Here is an 18,173-nt window from a genome sequence, read left to right on the forward strand (position 1 = left end):
AGAGCCTGTCACTACCATCTTTCTCTTCTTATTCTCTTTTTTCCATTTGTGATTTCTTTCTTAAGTCTCTATCAGAGCGTCCTCACCACCAGCATCCCGACATTCCCTAATCTCCCTGTTCTCTGCGCCTGACAAAATGTTGTTTCAGAGCTCGGTAAGCCTCCTTTGTCTATCCAGTTTTCTCAGAAACTTCTCCAGCCATGCCTCCTAAAGCTAAGACCCAGGACCAGGCCATTAACCCATTGAATCCACCTTCTGTAGACCTAGATCACACACCATTGGTAGACATATATTATTGGATCACTGAAACACTTTGTGATTGTGATTTCCTCGAGTTATAATGTTGGTTAGAGGAGAAACACACTGGTAAAACATATGAGATAGGACTCTGGGAGTAAAAACTTCCCCACTATATCTTTCCTGTGACCTTTCAAGCCCCATAATTCACTAGGAGATGCCAAGCTTGCTATGTCCTTGCTCAAAGAGCTATAATTGCACCTACAGGTGACATCCTTTTCACCATCACAGCCAAATCAATTAACCAAATGATGTTGGCCCCTTCTATGGAAAATGTTGCCCCTTTCTCCCTAGAAGCCTTCACTCGGATTTATCAAAAGTTGGATTTTGTCACCAGAGCTAGGATTTTTGAAATTTTCCTTCCAGAGAATGCCCAATTGCCCAAGAAGAATCCACCTTATCTTTCTTCCATTTTTCCTGATCAGGCCAAGAAGATTATTTCCATCCTCTCTCACATTCTAGGCCACCATTCTGATCAGTGGGTGGATGAGCCTATCTTAGGATCCCTTTCCACATTTTCCACAGACAGCAAGCCCACTAATATTTTCAATTTCAGTCAATTCTTGGCTAACAATATCCATGAGCAGTTCATCAAGTTTCCCACAGAGCAGGTGTTCAACTACACTTCAGTTTTGATTTACATGTTCATATATTATCAAGCATACAAGTTTACTATTGCATTGCAGAAACTGGATGATGCAGGTGACAAACAACCAGTGATCTTTTGGACCTCACTGGTCATGAAGGAACAACAAGAATTCACCTACAAGCAATTTGTAGAAGACTTTTTTCATCCAGCTATGAACATTCTCTACAGTACAGTGCAGCCCAGGATCAGTGAGGAGATCAAATGAATACTACATCTATCAGACCAAGCCAAGACCGGAGATTGGTACCTGTACCAAAATTATACAGAGATCGAAATCTATGGATGTGAATTGGCCCCCTACAAGCTTCCCAAGTACCTCCCAATGAGGATCTTTGCATTAGAATATATCAGGAAAATGTTAAACTCAGATGAAATCCACTTTGTAGTAGCAAAGAAGAAGGCATAGTTTAGGATTAAAACACAGGTAGGCCCACTTTTCTGCCACACAAGAACTATAGGGGAGGAGGCAAATAAGATATTTAAGGATATGAAGTTCAATTTGAGCTTCACATGGCCTTATGACCCCTGTGGAATTATTTCAAAACTCAGGGTGGACAATAAGAATACTCCTTGTATTCATACTTCTACGCCAGAGCTAGAACAATATGCAAATCAGTTGGAGTGGGTAGAAAGTACCCTTCAAGAAGCTAAAGAGCAGCTGGTTTCCACTTCCACTTTACAGACTCCTGTTCCTTAGGAGAAATACAACAAAAGACAGAGAGAGGAAGGTTCTTCATCTACAACCGAGGGTGAAGCCAGAGAATTTAGAATCAGTTACAGAAAGAGGGCCAAGGTGACTCACAAACCAAAAATAGATAAAGAAATGGAAGACCAGGTAGCCATCATTATCACGGATTCTCCACCAGCAACCATGAAGTTCACTACTTCTCCTTCTGAACCTTCATCTTCACAATGTCATAAGAAGACCGAGATGGAAACACACACTATCCAAACAAAAAGGGAGAAAAAGTGTTTGATATGTGTAGGGAAATAAAGCTCAGGAATGAGATATTGAAGAAAAACAAATACAACAAATTCTGGAAGCAGGCTTCCAGTTCACAAAGCAGAAACATGTCAGTATTTGATACTAAACATGGAAAAATGCAGATGGCCTTTCTTGAGGCCCAAACTTCACAACCTAAATCAACAACTGACTACAAGAGCACCACCTTTGAGTTCAACACAAAGGACATACATCCCATTGATCAAATGGAGATGCACAAACAAGTAAGTGAGATAATATGCTCCACTCTCACTAACACTGCCATGTCTTTATCCAAATTGCAGGTTTCTTTTGCTAATGTACAGTCACAATTGAAGATGGAGAAGGTATCCTCCTTGGCCAAAGACAACAGGATCAAGTCTTTAGAAGACTTGGTGATCAAGATAGGGTATGACCCTAAGGATGTTATTGTTGCTGAAGAAATTATTAAGAAAAAAAACTTGGACATTGCAACATTGAGGAAACAACTCAAGCTGCTAGCTACAGAGGATCCAATGACCAAGGACATTGCAGAAGGTGAAGCTTAGAAAGTTGACATGATGAAACTACTTATTGACCAAAACATATAAATCAGGCAGATGGAAACAGAGTTAGAAAAGTTGATAAAGGATAAGGAAGACAGCTTGAAGATGGCCATTGTTCCCTTGGATGATGTGCCTCTTTCTCAACTTCCTTCCACAGGAACAACTACTACACCTTCTACTTCTACTCAAAATCCTAGTGCTGAACAAGTAGCATAGACACTGCAAAACATTTCCTTCGAATCAAAGGAGATTGAGACCTTACAGAGCCAACTTAAAGCTATGGAAGTATAGAAGGCCAAAGTTGAAGCTGCTTAGGTTGCCGAACTGGACAAAAATCAGAGACTTCTGGAAAAGTTGTGCCAGGTAGAGAGAGACACATCTATTGGCCAGACCTTGGCCCAAGCAAAGGAGACCATTTGGATGAACATACTTGACTCAATGAATGAAATTTAGCCTTCCATTCAGATTATATTTGAACAGAAAGAGTTAATAGAGAAGACCACTGAGACCATTGTACAAGGAAGGCAAAAGCTAGGAGAAATGCCAACTGAAGCTACAAATATTATCAAGTTCTTAAATTTGAAGTCCAGATATGAGATGGAGGAAGTGGGAGTCAGTGACAGAACTGCCACCATTCTAGAGGTCAAGAAGGTCTTGACTAAGAGAAATATTATTGACCAGTTGGAGGAAAGGTGTGAGACCTTGGAGCTGTAGGTAAACAGATTCAAAAATAGGATTGAAGCCTTGATGCAGAAATGATTGCCCAGTATTTATGTCATCAATGACAAGATGATCACTCGGGACGATTACATCCAGAAGATGAAAGAGGTAGCCAAGAGCAACATCAAGTTCAGTGGAATCAAAGGGAGTATGATAGCAAAATATTTTCTAGAGACCATTTCAAATGACTTCCATGTGCAGAATGAGGTAAAACACATCTTTATCGTGAAGCCAACTTTTGCTAGGTATACAGAGGTAGATGAAATCTAACGCAAGGTGACAAAGCTAATAGTGCCATATGAAAAGAGATGGGAAGAGTTACTTGATTTATTGGACTAAGCAGTAACTCAGGATCAGTAAGAGATTTTTCCAGCACAACAGCCAGCGCAAGATTCAGTTCATCATCGCATTCTATTTTTAGTGACTCAACAACAGAAACCACCCAAACAGGGCCACCACTTTCCTCCACAGCCTACGTGGCCTATTATTTTGCCAAGATTAGATGATATTAGTTTGTAATTAGGCTAATAATACACTATTGGTTTGACAACTATTTTTGTAAAGCATTATTATAATTTTTATTATAAATACTTCACTGTTTGAAGTATTAGTTGTTGATTTTCTGAATGTAATTTATGCTACATATTTTAATTTTGAAGTGCTGGAGCATCAATAATACAGGGACCTTTTACAGGATTCATGTGGTGTCTTGAATGGTGATGTGTTTCTTGTCTTTATCTATTTAAACATTGTTATTTATTTCCTCCAGTTTTCTAAATCTGAATTAATCAACAGAAACTGTGATAAATAAGATTTGTTGTCAAGAGCGCCCTATTTTTGTTGTTGTTAATTTTAATGTTTTCTACTGAAGTCAGGACAAAGAATTCTTGTTACTATTTGTTCTCTACTGAACCTTACACTTTTGCTTTTCCACCATCCATTTAAATTATGAAAAGATCCATTTACTGCAACCTAGCTTGCTCTATGAGAACTCCTTTAAAAATTGATGAATAAACTCGAGTTTTAATTTATAGACTCCATAGCCCAATGGAATTATAACACTCAAATAAACCAAATCAATAAATAAAAACAACAAGTACAATCATACCTAGCCTAAAATTTATCCATAAAACAAAGCTAAACTAAATAGAGATCCCTCTCCGAAGCTGGTAGGGCTAGATCCCAGCTTCCAAAGTGGTTTTGATGTTGTCCTATGTGTTTACTCCCTCAACCTCAAAAATACAAAACAACAACATAGTGGCAACTATACTGGGGAAGAATACATTTTAATCCAAAACATTATTATTCCCTGGTTTTAAATCAGTGTTTCAACAAGCAACTGTTGTATCATTATGAAATACATGATCTGAGGTTGTTATTTTGTATATATTTACTGTATCATTGATTCTGATTTTAATTTTTGTGTGATGATTTTTCATAGCTGATGAGCCTCATAAATGGGTGATTATATGGGCTCATTTTGCCTCCTAACATAGTTAAATCAACCATTCTCTTATCTTATTGCATGTTTTTTTATTATATTTATGCTTATGGAGTGAGTTGAGTTAGTTATGATGCCATGAGGTCTAATATGTGTTTAATGCAAATTTTTGTTGAATTTTGAAGACAAAGTCAAAGATTTAATGGACAATTGGTAGCAATAATTCGAAGTGGACAAAGGAGAGGATTTATAGGATGGAATCCCCCTCATTTATTACTCCCCACTTTGAATTCCCCTTCATGCAGCTCGGAGTACAAACAACCAAATCAATGCACTAGGAGGCAGCCGAGCAAGTGGAGGATAACTTATGTTTATCTCGAGTTTTGGGAGCCAAGCCTCCCTGATTTTAAGGAAGCTATTGGGAGCTTTAGTTGTATAAGTAGAGAGGCCTAGGGCCTCACTAGGGTCAAATTTTTGTTGGATTTTTGTTGTACTTTTGCTATTGTAAAACTCTGCTCAACTTCGAGCTTACTTTTGGTGACAGTTTCATGTAATCCTATTACTATTTTGATAATAAAGATGAGATCCTTTTTGAGATAGCATTGAGTTACCTCAAAGGGCTAAAGCTCTTGGGTTAGGGCCCAATCCAAGCAGCCAATCTCCTCTTGTTTGTATTTATATGCTTTGTTTCAGTTTATGGATTAGTTGTTGTTAGATGAATTTCTTTCTTGGTTAAGAATAGGTTGCTTTTGGTGATTTAGAAGGTTGTTTCCATTTGTGTTTTCTATAGCAGGTTAAGCAGTGATAGAAAGAAGATTCAAAAGGCTAGCAATAGTGCCTGGGCCTCTTTTCCTCCCTTTGGGACCATGAACTGAGGAAAAGACCCTCTTTCTGCCCCAAAAACACAAATTTTCCTTCTCCATAGGATTTCTAGTGTTTGCAATTTGTTAGAAGGTTAATGCTTTGCTTTAGATCTCTTCCACCATGATCATTTATGTCTTTGCAATAATTCTTCTTCCATGCTTTCTCTCCTTGTAGCATTTTTCAGCATTTACTTCCATAGCTCATAATTTAGACTAGCTTGATGCAAAATTATGGTTTTTGATGTACTCATTTCCTTGCTTGCTTGATCTCATTGGTTGAATGTCAGTTCTTTTGTAGCACATCTCTTCTCACAGCAGGTCAGCCTATCAACCATCACATTCTCTCCCTGATCCATGCCCTACAGGTCGCCCAAAGGTCACCTCAAATCTGCCTTAGTTTTATGCATTTTTCCATAGGATTTCTTCCTCTCTCCCAATCATATTTCCCTCTCCTAGTGATCCTTGGTGGACCCTAGGCACCCTAACACATCATCCCAACCTTCATCTACCTTTTCCACCCACTCTTACACCTTCAAAACCTTCAAAACTACTCTCGGCATCCTCCTGTAGACCTCCTGTAGATCCCCTGTGTCCTCCTGTAGATTTTCTAGTAGGCTTTATTTTGAAGGCCAAGTGTGGGAAAAGCCTCCAGAAGGCCACCCAAGACCTCCTAGGACCCATCTACACCATCCTACATCTCCTCAAACCCCAAATTCACCCTTCAACACCACCTATTCGCTTCCACCTTCACACACAATAAAATACATGCATGTCAATTTCACATAAAAATAAATAAAAATCCAAAAAGATGTTTTTTGCTCATTTACTTCTAGAAATAGCTTGAGTAGATGTTGTTTACTTCCTTGAGTAGGTAATGGCATTCATTTCATGGTTTTTCATAGTGCTTTCTGCAAAAGTAGGATTAGTTGGTTAAGTAGGGTTTGCTAGGTTTACTTTACATTTCAGTCTTTTTCCTTTCTGCAATTAGAGTAGCCTCTATAGAGTAAGATTTCCTTTCTTTCATCACATATAGAGCTTCTTCTGGAATCCATAGAAGTTGGCTTGAGCTCCTAGTGATCTTGCGCCAACTGACCAAGTGACAGCCTGCAGTAAGAACCAGTACTTGTGCATACAACACCGTCGCTTCCAAGTTTGTTACGAACTACCGGGTTGATAAGAGTAAAGTAGGAAGCCCAGGAGTTGCAGCATTATTGTTGCAATACTGGTGCTTTCCACTTTTTGGTGTTGTTTTTTTTTCCACTGAAAAAAACGAACCATCTATTAATAAAAATAGAGAGTTACAGAGCATATGCATAGCATTTCCGAAGGACTCATTCTTTTCCTTATAATAGGGAGAAGAAGTAAGTCTCAGCTGGTTGACACAAAACCAGTGCAACAGTCTCAGCTGGTTGGCAAAGAACCAGCGCGTCAGTCACAACAGGATGACATAAAAAAAACAATACAATGTGGAAAAACTGCTCACTAGTCGCACATCAAAAAACAGGGAAGTCGACCCATCCTATACACACACACCTCCCGGGATCCAATAAAGGATAGCACACAGAACAGAAATGTGTGAAGACAGAAACTGAGGGTCCGCAGAATCAACGAGGCAAACAGTGCCTTAAGAGAATCCAGCGTAGGCACGAAAAGGATTCTTGAAAATAGAAAAAGCGAAAGGAAATCACATCGATCCGAGCCTCCTTTTACAAGGAAAACAACCCAAAAGACCTCAAGAGGTGCATCAAACATAGAAGAGAAAAATAAGTGAAATAAATCAAACTATGTACAAAGCATAAAAGCAGTTTTCTGAAAAAAAGAGCTTAAGCAAAAATGGGTTGTTCGAGAGGTCGAACCACCCCATTTTCCTCTTCCGAAACCATCCATGACCCCATATCTTGTTCGACACCTTCTTTGGAAAGGAAATCAGCTTCAAAGTTCCTTTCCCTGAAGATGTGACAAAGGGAAAACTCCTGTGAAACGACATTTTAGACGAGAAGCTTCTTTAAGCAGGGGAAGCAAGATGAAATTTCTACAGTGTTGCGACCCATTAAACCATCTCATAGTGTTCAAAGAATCCCCGAAAAATCTGGACTTCTTGCATGTTCCTCAGGATAAGCCAGCAAAGAAGGAGGTGAAGGGCTTTCAACTCAACAAAGTTATTAGAACCTTGGCCGAGACCAACCGAAGCTTTAACAGTCTTTTCGTTTGATAAATGAATAATCAACCAGCCCCATAGTGTCCATTAATGTCAGAGGCCCCATCAAAATAAGCCCACAAATTCTTGCCGAACCAACCTGGTAGAAGGAGGAGCTTGCGGAACAGGGATACTATCATAAATAGCAGCTCCTTCTGCAGCCAATCTTCCAATCAGGAAGACAGAATCCTTGAAAATGACCTGATTCCTGGCAAGCCATGTCCCCCAAGTAATAAGAAGCCGGATGGATCTCTCTCTGTCATTTGAAGCTTCATTCCACCACTTCTGCCAAGCATCCAATATCCCCTGCCCTTCCCATCTAAAAGGGATTTTGAGCAACCTTAACATTTCGGTCCACAGGCTAGAGTTAAAAGGGCAGGATAGGAACAGGTGATGAACTGATTCGATACTATCTTTACAGAGGGGGCACTAGCCAGGACCAATCCTTCCTCTTTTTTGAAGAAAATCCCAAGTAGGAACTTTCTGGAGCAGGACACACCAGAAGAACAGTCTTGTTTTAGCTAGCCCTTTTAACTTCCAAAGTGGTTTAACCCACCAAGCCGGATTCTCCCACCCTTTTTGGGACATCATCCATTTATACCCCATCTTTGGAGAGTAAAGCCCATTCTGGGCAAAGACCCATCTAAGTTCATCCGGAGAGTCTGAGAGCCTGACTGAAGAGCTAAGGAGGTCCTTCCTAAACAAGTTCCATTCCTCCAGCCATTCTTCATCCAAATGTAAATCTATTCCCTGCATCCACCCTTGACTCCATATGGTGGAAGCTCGGGGATCAGCCACCTGATTTAAAGTGTAGAAACCCTCTCTTTTAATTCCGCAACCAACCCCTGAGATAGAGAAAACCTCTTTGAACATCCTATCCAGGGGTCTCTACCCAGCCTGATCTAAGTTCCATCCCCCACACTCCAAGCCAAACCCTTCTCTATAATTTTGACAGAAGCGACCACCACTTTCCAAACCACCGAGGAGTTTTTGGAGGACTTTAGAGGCAATCTAATCCAATCTATCGTGGATAGAGGGTCAATGTATTTTCTTTTAGAAATAGAGGTCCACAGGTTGTCAAAGGAAATGAGCCTCCAGGCGAGCTTTGCTGCTAAAGATTGGGAGAAGCAAGCAAGATTTTTTATCCCCCAGCCTCCCCACTCTTTAGGACGAGCCACTTTATCCCAGGCAATCCACGGGGTAACTTTCTCTGACTTGGACCCCGCCCACAGAAACCTGCTGCATAATTTGTCAATTGAGGTTAAGATTCCTTTGGGAACCCATGTCAAACTAGCCCAATAGACTGGAACTGCCATCAAAACAGATTTTATTAACACAAGCCTTCCTGCCCTAGAAAGCCACCTGTAACTCCAGTGTTTCAGATTGGATTCGATTTTTGCAAGGATCCAATTCCAATCTTTGATCCTGTAATTATCAGGTTTGAGAAAAAAACCCAGGTATTTAAAGGTATCCTCCAGCGCTTTGACTTCGAAATTTAGAACCATCTCCACACTGCGCATCATTTCTCTGGACAGACCTGTGCACGTGAGAGAGGATTTTCTCTCATTAATGCATAGACCAGTAGCCTTCAGGAAAAGGTCCATGATCCTTTTGAGCATCTTACAATCCTCGAGACTACCATGACTGAATAGTATTATGTCATCCACGAAGAGGAGGTGAGTAACGCAAAAATTTTCAGCCACTTCAATACCTTTGAGAGACCCCTGTCTTTTTGCGTCATGAATCATAAGACTGATGCCTTCCACTGCCAGCAGGAACAAAAGGGGAGAGAGCGGACAACCTTGATGCAGGCCGCGTTCAGGACTAAAAAAGCTGGAGGTCGCTCTGTTGATCAGGACAACTATGGAAGATGAAGAAACACAGCTCATAATCCATCTCACAAAGTCATACCTGAAACCCAGATGAGTTAGCAAAAGCCTAATGTACATCCAGCTGATTCTGTCAAAAGCCTTTGACAAATCGATTTTCACAACGACTCCCTTTTTTTTCCCAAATTTTAGACTATGAAGAGTTTCTTGAGCAACTCCAACAGCTTCATGAATTTGTCTGCCATCTAGAAAGCCAAATTGCTCAAGGGAAATGTTTCTGGAGAGAAAAGGTTTTAATCTGGAGGCAATAACTTTTGCAATAATTTTGTAAACACAGGTGCACAGGGAAATGGGCTTGAATTCTTCAAAAGATCCAGGGAGATCAGATTTGGGAATGAGGGCTAGAAAGGTGGCATTGAAGGGAGGATATATAGATCCTGTACGCCTGGATTCTTCCACAACTGCCACTAGCTCATCTCCAATGAATTCGAAGAAGTGTTGGAAAAATTCAACAGTCCAGCCATCAGGACCGGGGCTTTTGTCCTTTTTCATAGATTTGAGAATGTCTTCTACCTCTTCCTTAGAAACAAGTGCCATGATGGAGTCATTTCCTTCCTCCTCTATGAACCTAGGAAAGAACTGGGCGACTCTTATAACTTCTACGATAGAAGCTTCCTCTGGCGCTTTGAAAAGATTCTTGAAATAATTGACCCCTAATGAAGCCAACTCTTCAAAGGAGCGTGCCAGATCACCATTGGCTTTCTTCATTTCCCAGATAGTGTTAGAATTTTTTCTTCCTTTAGCATAATTCTGAAAAAAATTGGTGTTATCGTCCCCCGCCTGCAACCAGATCACTCTACTTTTTAAGCGCCAACTCTCCTCCCTGAGCTGGAGAATTCTCTTCCTTTCCATCTCCAGCTCTTGAAGTCTGGCCTGAGACTCTGCTGATCCGTAGCCATTACCGTCTGGGTCCCGAGAAGGGCTATATCCGAGTTGACATTTTCCAGAGTTTCTTCTTCATCAGTTTCAGGGCCCAGCAGAGGCGACCCAGCCAATCACTGGAGGGCCATTGCTTAGCGACCTCATCCTTGTTAAATTATCCATGAAAGCCTTGCTGCGACTCTCATCTTCGTTGAGATCAACTTTCTTCCAAGTGTTGTGGAAAAGGCTAGTAAAGGATGCATCCGAAAGCCAAGAGGCATTAAATTTAAAAGGAGTGCCCGATTTAGAGAAAGCACCCTTCACTTCTAGGAAGACTGGGAAATGATTCGAGTGACCGCCATCCCCAACCCAATGTCTAAAAGCCTGTAATTTTTCAGTCAGCGAATCACAAAGAAGGAATCGATCAAGCTTCTTTCCAATCCATTCTTCTCCTATTCTTCGATTCCTCCACGTCGGGCGCATCTTGAGCGGGGTGACATCCACCAGGAGAGAAGAGGCCAGTTTATTTAGAAAGAAATCAGAAAGGGGATCTGCTCTGGCTTTGACCCCCCAAGATTCTGTCATCCCCAAAGAAAAATTAAGATCTCCGCCGATTATAAGGTTTGGGTGCGCCAAAAAAGATTTAGCGAAGAAGGGGTTCCAGAACCTCTCCCGATCCAAAACAGGACCATAAACATTAAGAATAAGAAAGGGGATGCATAGTTCATTGGAGTATAGTTCCACAACCAATACATTTTCCGATCCCCAAGAGGAGATCTCTCGAAGAACCTTCGCATTGAAACCCAGAGCCACCCCTCCCGAATGACCATTAGCATCTATGACATGAAAGCTCCAGCCCAGAAGAAGCTTAACAAGGCAACCTGTAACCTCTTCCCCCTTCCCCAGAGTTTCTTGGAGAAGAATAATATCAGGTTTGTTGGACCTGACCAGTTCCTTCAGAGCTAGCTTTTTGGGTAGACTAGCTAGACCCCTACAATTGTAGGATAAGATGATCATCATAAACTCGCAGAGGGTGTCTTCTTTGCTCTAAGCACCCCTGGCAGAGACATCTGCTTCCCGTTAGCAATATCGATGACAACCTTCAACTGTGCCTTCGACAAATTAGATTTCCTTCCTCTTAGCTTCCTCGGGCCTGTTGACACCATATCCAGCTCCAGACCTCCCACAACAAGCCCTTTCCCCTTTCTGTTGGCCAAAGGTCTAAGATTATAGGGGGTCAGGACTCCAGACATTAGGAGGAACAGAAAAGACAGCGTCCATGGGAATAGAGGTCATCAAAGGGGAGGAAGGAATGGCCATGATAACACTGTCTAAAGAGGCTTGACCCTTCCTCAGATCCGACATATTGTTCAAGAGCTTCCTGAAAGGGCCAGACTCATCACAGCAAGACTGAGATAAAGCAATAGGAGAGCATAAGGAGAAGGAAGGGGAAAGAAACAAACTCGCCTGAGCTGCCCCTGCCTTTTAGAGACTGCTGAGGGTCCCATGGAAGTCATCGTGGTTGTGATAGATTCACTCGCTGCAAACCCCGGTTGTTCCTGATCATCAACCTTCCCTTGCTCCAGAACCAATCCCTGAGCGATTGCCTTGAGGTTCTTTCCTTGGTCTGCGCCTCTTCTTCCTGTGTGAACACCTTCTAGTTTGCCTCCAGATTATTTCCACTTCTCCTTTGTCTTCGGCGACGACGGTGTCCGAGAGGACACTCCCGGGCCAGATGTCCATATTGATGGCAACGATGGCATCTGAAAGGGAGGTTTTCATAGTCCAGGGTCTGAATAAACTCAAGACCTCGATACTTCAGGTTCATAGCATCCGCCAGACCTTCTCTGGGGTTTAGACTTACCAGGATACGAGCAACTCCCCAATCATGAGTTCGTAGATATGATCTATCAATGTCGAGAAACTTCCCCAGGGTATTACTAATTGAAGTGAAGGCCGAGTCAGTCCAGAATTGCATAGGGAGACCTGGTAATTTGACCCAGACTGGAGACTCCACCGCTTTTTCATTCTGGGCATCAAACAGGGGCGTCCATCTTCTGAATAAGATTGGCCTCTTCCCGAAGCTCCAGTTCTTTCCCAGCACCCAATCGACATGCTCCTTTTGTCCAAACCGAATGCAAAACCAACCTCTGTCCAAATTCTTGATCTGTTCTGGCTGACCCGGTGCTTCTTTCCATTCTAACTGTGCCCAAACCTTGATGTAGTCTACCGAGAACTTTCTTCCACGGACTCTGCCAACTAAGAAGGTTTCTGAGGCTTCCATCGCCTGATCAATATGAATATCCACTCCAAAAACACAGCTGGGGCGCTCCTCCTTTATTCTGATAGGTTTTTTCTTCTTCCGCTTTCCACCCTCGACATCCTTCTTGGCTTCTCCCTCTCTGTATTCTTTTTAGCAGGAGCATCTGCCTTTTCTTCCCCAAGCAACTTAGTTCTTCTTTCAACAGGGTCTCTGTTGCCTTCTTCCGCCTCCATAGCCGACCTATTTACCCCAACGCCTGAGGTGGGGGCCAGTCTTCTCACTTGTCCCTCTTCTCCGGATACTTTCGGCTCCCCTCCTCCTCTTCATTGGACGAAGCCTTCGACAGGCTGAGGGCAACCCTTCCAAAATAAGATTTGAGACAGGGACCCTTTCTTGAGCTCCTATTTTCAAACCCCCTTCTCCCACCACCTTGTCAAGAAACCGAGGGTACACTGCACTATTTGGGAAGAAGTGTTGTATATTTTTCTCGGATACGTCATGACCCCAGCAAGCGAGAAGGTCTTCTAGCGCTAGTTCTATGTCGACGGACTCACATTCGGAAGCCATCTCCCGTTCTTCACATCGACCTGATACCACCATTTATTATTCGTTGCAGAAATCTGACTTGACAGCCTCCAAACTGCGTAGCCACACCCATGCTAAACCCCAGCACTCTACCTCCAAACTCACATAGTGCTCTGCCTCCAAACTGCGATATCACTGTCATTCGAAGCCCTAGCACTCCGCCTCACTTTTTGGCGTCGTTGCCGGGAAGCGTCAGAGTATTTTGTGATTACTGCTTTCTTCTATTTTCTATCGCAACATTCTGCTAAGTAGTTTATTTTAGCAAAAGTAGACTAGTCATTTCTTTCCGTTTCTGCATTTCCTTGCTTTCCTTTTCAATTCTGCAAATTTCATTTCAGCAAGTTCATTTCAATTAGTTGCAATTTGTGTTGTTCAATCCATTTCAATTTTGCAGGTACAATCAGTGAAAAAAAAAAAAAAACCAACCAAAAATATTTCCTTTCATGCCTCGTAGGAATAGAGATAATTCAGGAAAATTCTTGCCCAACACCCCCACTACATCACACAGCCAACCTTCTCTCTTCTTCGGTGGCAGTGATCAAGAAGAACCTTTAGGTGAACAACCAAAGATATTTGAAGAACCTATAGGAGAAGAAGAAGAAGAAAACATCCCTCCTGAGCAAATGGCTAAAAATAGAAATGCTAGGGGAAATGGAGAGAGAATAGAGGGTACCTTTCCCATTCGGGAGACCAATGCGGACACCAAAATGAAGAATATAAGTCCTTCAGGCCTACCTCACTTCCATGGTTTGACTACAGAAGATCCTGACACCTTCTTGTTTAAGTTTGTTGTCATCTGTCGAACCTATGACTATGCAGAAGATGAGAAAAAGTTGAAACTATTCCCTTCTACTCTCAAGGATGCAGCATCGTGCTGGTTCATGGGGTTACCTGGCAATAGCATCACAAATTTGGCTTAGATGCAGAAGGCCCTTAATGACAAATATCGAGACTACTGTAGGTCAAAATATACCAAAGAAGAAATCTTCCGAATGACCATGGGAAGTGATGAATCCTTGGAAGATTATGAAGAGAGGTTCCAGCTCAGTTACAAAAGGGCCAGGTGCACACTTGACCTTGAATCTCTGAAGTTGGTCCTACTCAGGGGAATCTCGGAAGACCTTATAGACACCCTCCATCTACTGGCCAGGGGAGACATCTACCAACTATCTTATGAGGACATAAAGACTGTTTTTAGAAACCATTCTAGAGCAGCTAGAAAGAAAGGTAGGGGGAGTCAACCCATAGACAATACCTCCTCTTCTAATTTATCCATCAAAGGTGAACTTGGAAACATGCTGGAAGACTTCAAGAGTGAGATGTTGCAGACTCTTGCCATGCAAATGGATACCTTGCATATCAAAAGAAAACAAGAGGAAGCAGAGAGGGCTTTGGCCATCTTTTGTCCTAGATGCACCAGGAGGCATCCTAGGAACAAATGTCCATTGAACTCTATAGAGGTTTGATTAGTCTGTGAAGAAGATCATTCTACAAATAAGTGCCCTTCCTTGCCCAGACTTAATGTTGTATACCAAGGGGCCGAAGTAGCCACTGAACCACTCTATTTCATGAACCAAAGGAGACCGCATGGACCTAGACCATACCAGTAGGGGATGCAAGGGACATCTCAGGCATACTACAACCCCAACCAAGTCACTTCTAAACCTTCTTGGGGCCCTCCTACTCATCCTTCCTAGTCCATGCCTCCTCCTTGGTCCTTTCCATCTCAATATCATGCCCAACCAACCGCTCATTCATTTCAATCCTATGCTCAACCGCAACCTCAGTGGAATGCATCTCATCAGTGGAGGTCCCAGTACAACTCTCCTCCAGCCCTTTTGCCTCCACCACCCACTCAACCACAACCATTGCCTCCTGCTCCACCAAGGCAACCCCAAATGCCTGCCCAGTTGAACCCGAACCCGAACAACAAACAGGCTCAGCAAGTATATAGTGGGGAACCATCATGCCCAACTTATGCTGTGGAGATTCAGGAGATTAACCTGTGATCTAGGAAGGTTCTCCCAGATAGCCAACCTCCACCTAGGGAGGTTGAGGAAGATAAAGAGGAAAGTGAACCTAAAGCAATTCCACTCTTTCCTGAGAGACTATCTGGGACAACATAGCCTACCCCAGAAGAAACTGAACTTCTGGGAGAATTGAAACAGTTATGTGTGAAGATACCACTTATCCAAGCCATAAAAGATGTGCCTATCTACAATAGGTTGATCAAAGAGAAGTTCTTTAGGCATCCAGGAAGGCGCCAGAGAGATGCCCCAACCATTAATGCATAGGACAACTGTTCGACCTGATGTTGGGGTAGGTAATCTGTCCGAAATATCTGGACCCTGGAATCCCAGTAGTTGATGTCCACATCAATGGCACCATGATCCCACATACCTTGATTGATTTGGGAGCTACCATTAATGTGATGACAAAGGACACAATGCTCAAACTTAACCTCTAGGGCTCCTTGAGGAAGACCACGACAGTACTGCAGCTAGCAGACCGCTCCATCGTGACCCCTGAACGGATTGTGGAAGATGTGATGGTCTCCATTGATTCTTGGGAGTACCCTACTGATTTCTTAGTTCTCCAGCTGAAGGAAAAGCTCACTGGGTATCCTCTCATCCTAGGAAGACCTTGGTTGGCTACTACTGTCGATGCCTACATCAACTGTCGAGCTGGGAACATGACCATAAAGAACGGGCATATGTCCAAGCACTTAATCCTATACCCTCCTGCTCAACCCTTGCTCGAACATGATCTACCTCTCTGGTTGGAAGAGGAGGATGAGGATGAGGTCTATTCTGCACCACTTTGTGAATTAGAAACTTCCATGGGGGGAAAACTACAAGATGAGGATGATATGATTGAAAATTTGATTCAAAATCCACCCCCCAATATCTTACCATTAGAGGACATTGTGAGATAAACCAAAAACAACCCCTTAACTGATCTCTATGTGGCCGACCCAACCTCTCTCCGTGTTAAGAATATAGAGTTCGGCCCAGAAAGAACCTTGAAAATCAATCCATCCCTATCCATTTCCCAGGAGAAGGAGTTGTGCAGCTTATTGAGAAAACATTTAGATGCCTTTGCCTGGAGTTATAAGGAGATGAAGGGAGTGCACCCTTCAGTATGTACTCATCATATATACATTAAGGAAGATTGAAAACCAGTCAGGCAGCCTCAAAGGAGGATGAATCCAGCACTTAAAGACATTGTTAAGGAAGAATTGCAAAAATTACTTGATGCAGGATTCATCTACCCCATCTCTGACAGTGAATGGGTCTCTCCTTTGGTGCTAGTGCCAAAGAAAAATGGCAAGTGGAGAATCTGTGTCAACTATTGAGAATTGAACAAAGCCACTAAAAAGGACCATTTTCCTTTGCCTTTCATAGATCAAGTGTTAGATGGTCTGGCAGGGAATTTTTTTCTCCTTCCTAGATGGGTTTAGCGGGTACAATCAGATTCAAATCAGCCCGGAAGACCAAGATAAGACCACTTTCACTTGTCCTTGGGGTACCTTTTCATACCGGGTCCTTCCTTTTGGTTTGTGCAACGCTCCAGCCACTTTCCAGAGAGCGGTATTGAGTATATTTCTGAACTGGTTCATGATGCAGTGGAAATATATATGGATGATTTTACTCCTTATGTTTCTGACTTTCAGGAAGCTTTATCTAACCTAGGAAAAGTTCTAGACAAGTGTATTGAGATGAACCTATCCCTCAGTCCAGAAAAATGCGAATTTTTTATGACTGAAGGGACCGTGTTAGGTCATGCAATATCTCAACAAGGACTGCAGGTGGACCCCAACAAGATTGCCATCATCCAAAGGGTCCCACCTCCTCAAAAGGTGAGAGATGTCAGAAGTTTCCTAGGCTTAGCTGGATATTACAGAAGATTCATTAAAGATTTTAGTAAGCTAGCCTCTCCTTTGTTTGGCCTTTTAGGCAAAGATGTTGAGTTCATATGGTCCGAAAACTATCAAGAGGCCCTAGATACCCTGAAGAGCAAGTTAGTAACTACCCCAATTCTCAGAGGCCCAAACTGGGCTCTACCCTTTCACATTCACACAGATGCCTCGAACAAAGCAATAGGAGCAGACTTAGGACAAATTGATGAAAAGTTACCTTATGCCATATACTTTATAAGAAAAAAATTGTCAAAGGCAGAGTTAAACTACACAGTGACCGAGAAGGAACTCCTAGCTGTTGTGCATTCTTTAAACAAATTCAGACATTATATCGTAGGCTATCAAACCTTCATGCACACTGATCATTCTACAATTAGATATTTAATGAACAAACCATATCTAAATGCTCGCATTATTAGATGGTTGCTTCTATTACATTAGTTTGATCTGACCATTACTAATAAGCCTGGTAAAGAAAATGTTGTTGCTGACTTTTTGTCTGTTGGAAATACTGAGAGGGGGGTGAATCAGTATTTCTTTTTCCCACTATGTTTTTACCAGTTAAAACATATATATTCAGAACACAAGATGAACAACAAGAATAAATGCTTTTATTAATATAAGCAATGTAGTAAAATAGATACAATATATAGATTGTCACAACATTTCCAAGCTCCAACTTGGACTTTGGTGGGGCTCCAACCTCCAGAGCACCAACTCTGTTTTTCCAAGACACCAATCTTGGTCTTAGAGCACCAACTCCCAAGGACTTCAATCCTGTTCAGTTCTGAGGCTTCAACCCCAAGGACTCCAATCCTTCTTGCTTCTAAGCACCGACCCCAAGGACTCCAATCCTGCTTACTTATGAGGCACCAACCCCAAGGACTCCTATCCTTCTTGATTTTGAGGCACCAGCCCCAAGGACTCCAATCTTGCTTACTTCTTCTCTTAGAACTCTTTTC

The 18,173-nt window shown here is 42.2% G+C and overlaps 2 protein-coding genes across 2 annotated transcripts; both read right to left on the minus strand.

Moving 5' to 3' along the window:
• Positions 1-10,549: 10,549 nt before the first annotated feature.
• Positions 10,550-11,464, minus strand: LOC149185330 (uncharacterized). The gene has a single exon (XM_089415627.1). The coding sequence runs from the start codon at positions 11,462-11,464 to the stop codon at positions 10,550-10,552; it is 915 nt and encodes a 304-aa protein (XP_089271753.1).
• Positions 11,465-12,101: 637 nt separating this feature from the next.
• Positions 12,102-12,728, minus strand: LOC149185331 (uncharacterized). Its single transcript, XM_089415628.1, has one exon. It carries the CDS (start codon positions 12,726-12,728, stop codon positions 12,102-12,104), a length of 627 nt encoding a protein of 208 aa, XP_089271754.1.
• Positions 12,729-18,173: the final 5,445 nt, after the last annotated feature.

This window comes from Pinus tabuliformis, chromosome 3_2 (assembly GCF_031772625.1).
Source record: "Pinus tabuliformis cultivar Carrire ecotype Pingquan chromosome 3_2, CPIR1, whole genome shotgun sequence".
Classification (NCBI taxonomy): Eukaryota; Viridiplantae; Streptophyta; class Pinopsida; order Pinales; family Pinaceae; genus Pinus; species Pinus tabuliformis.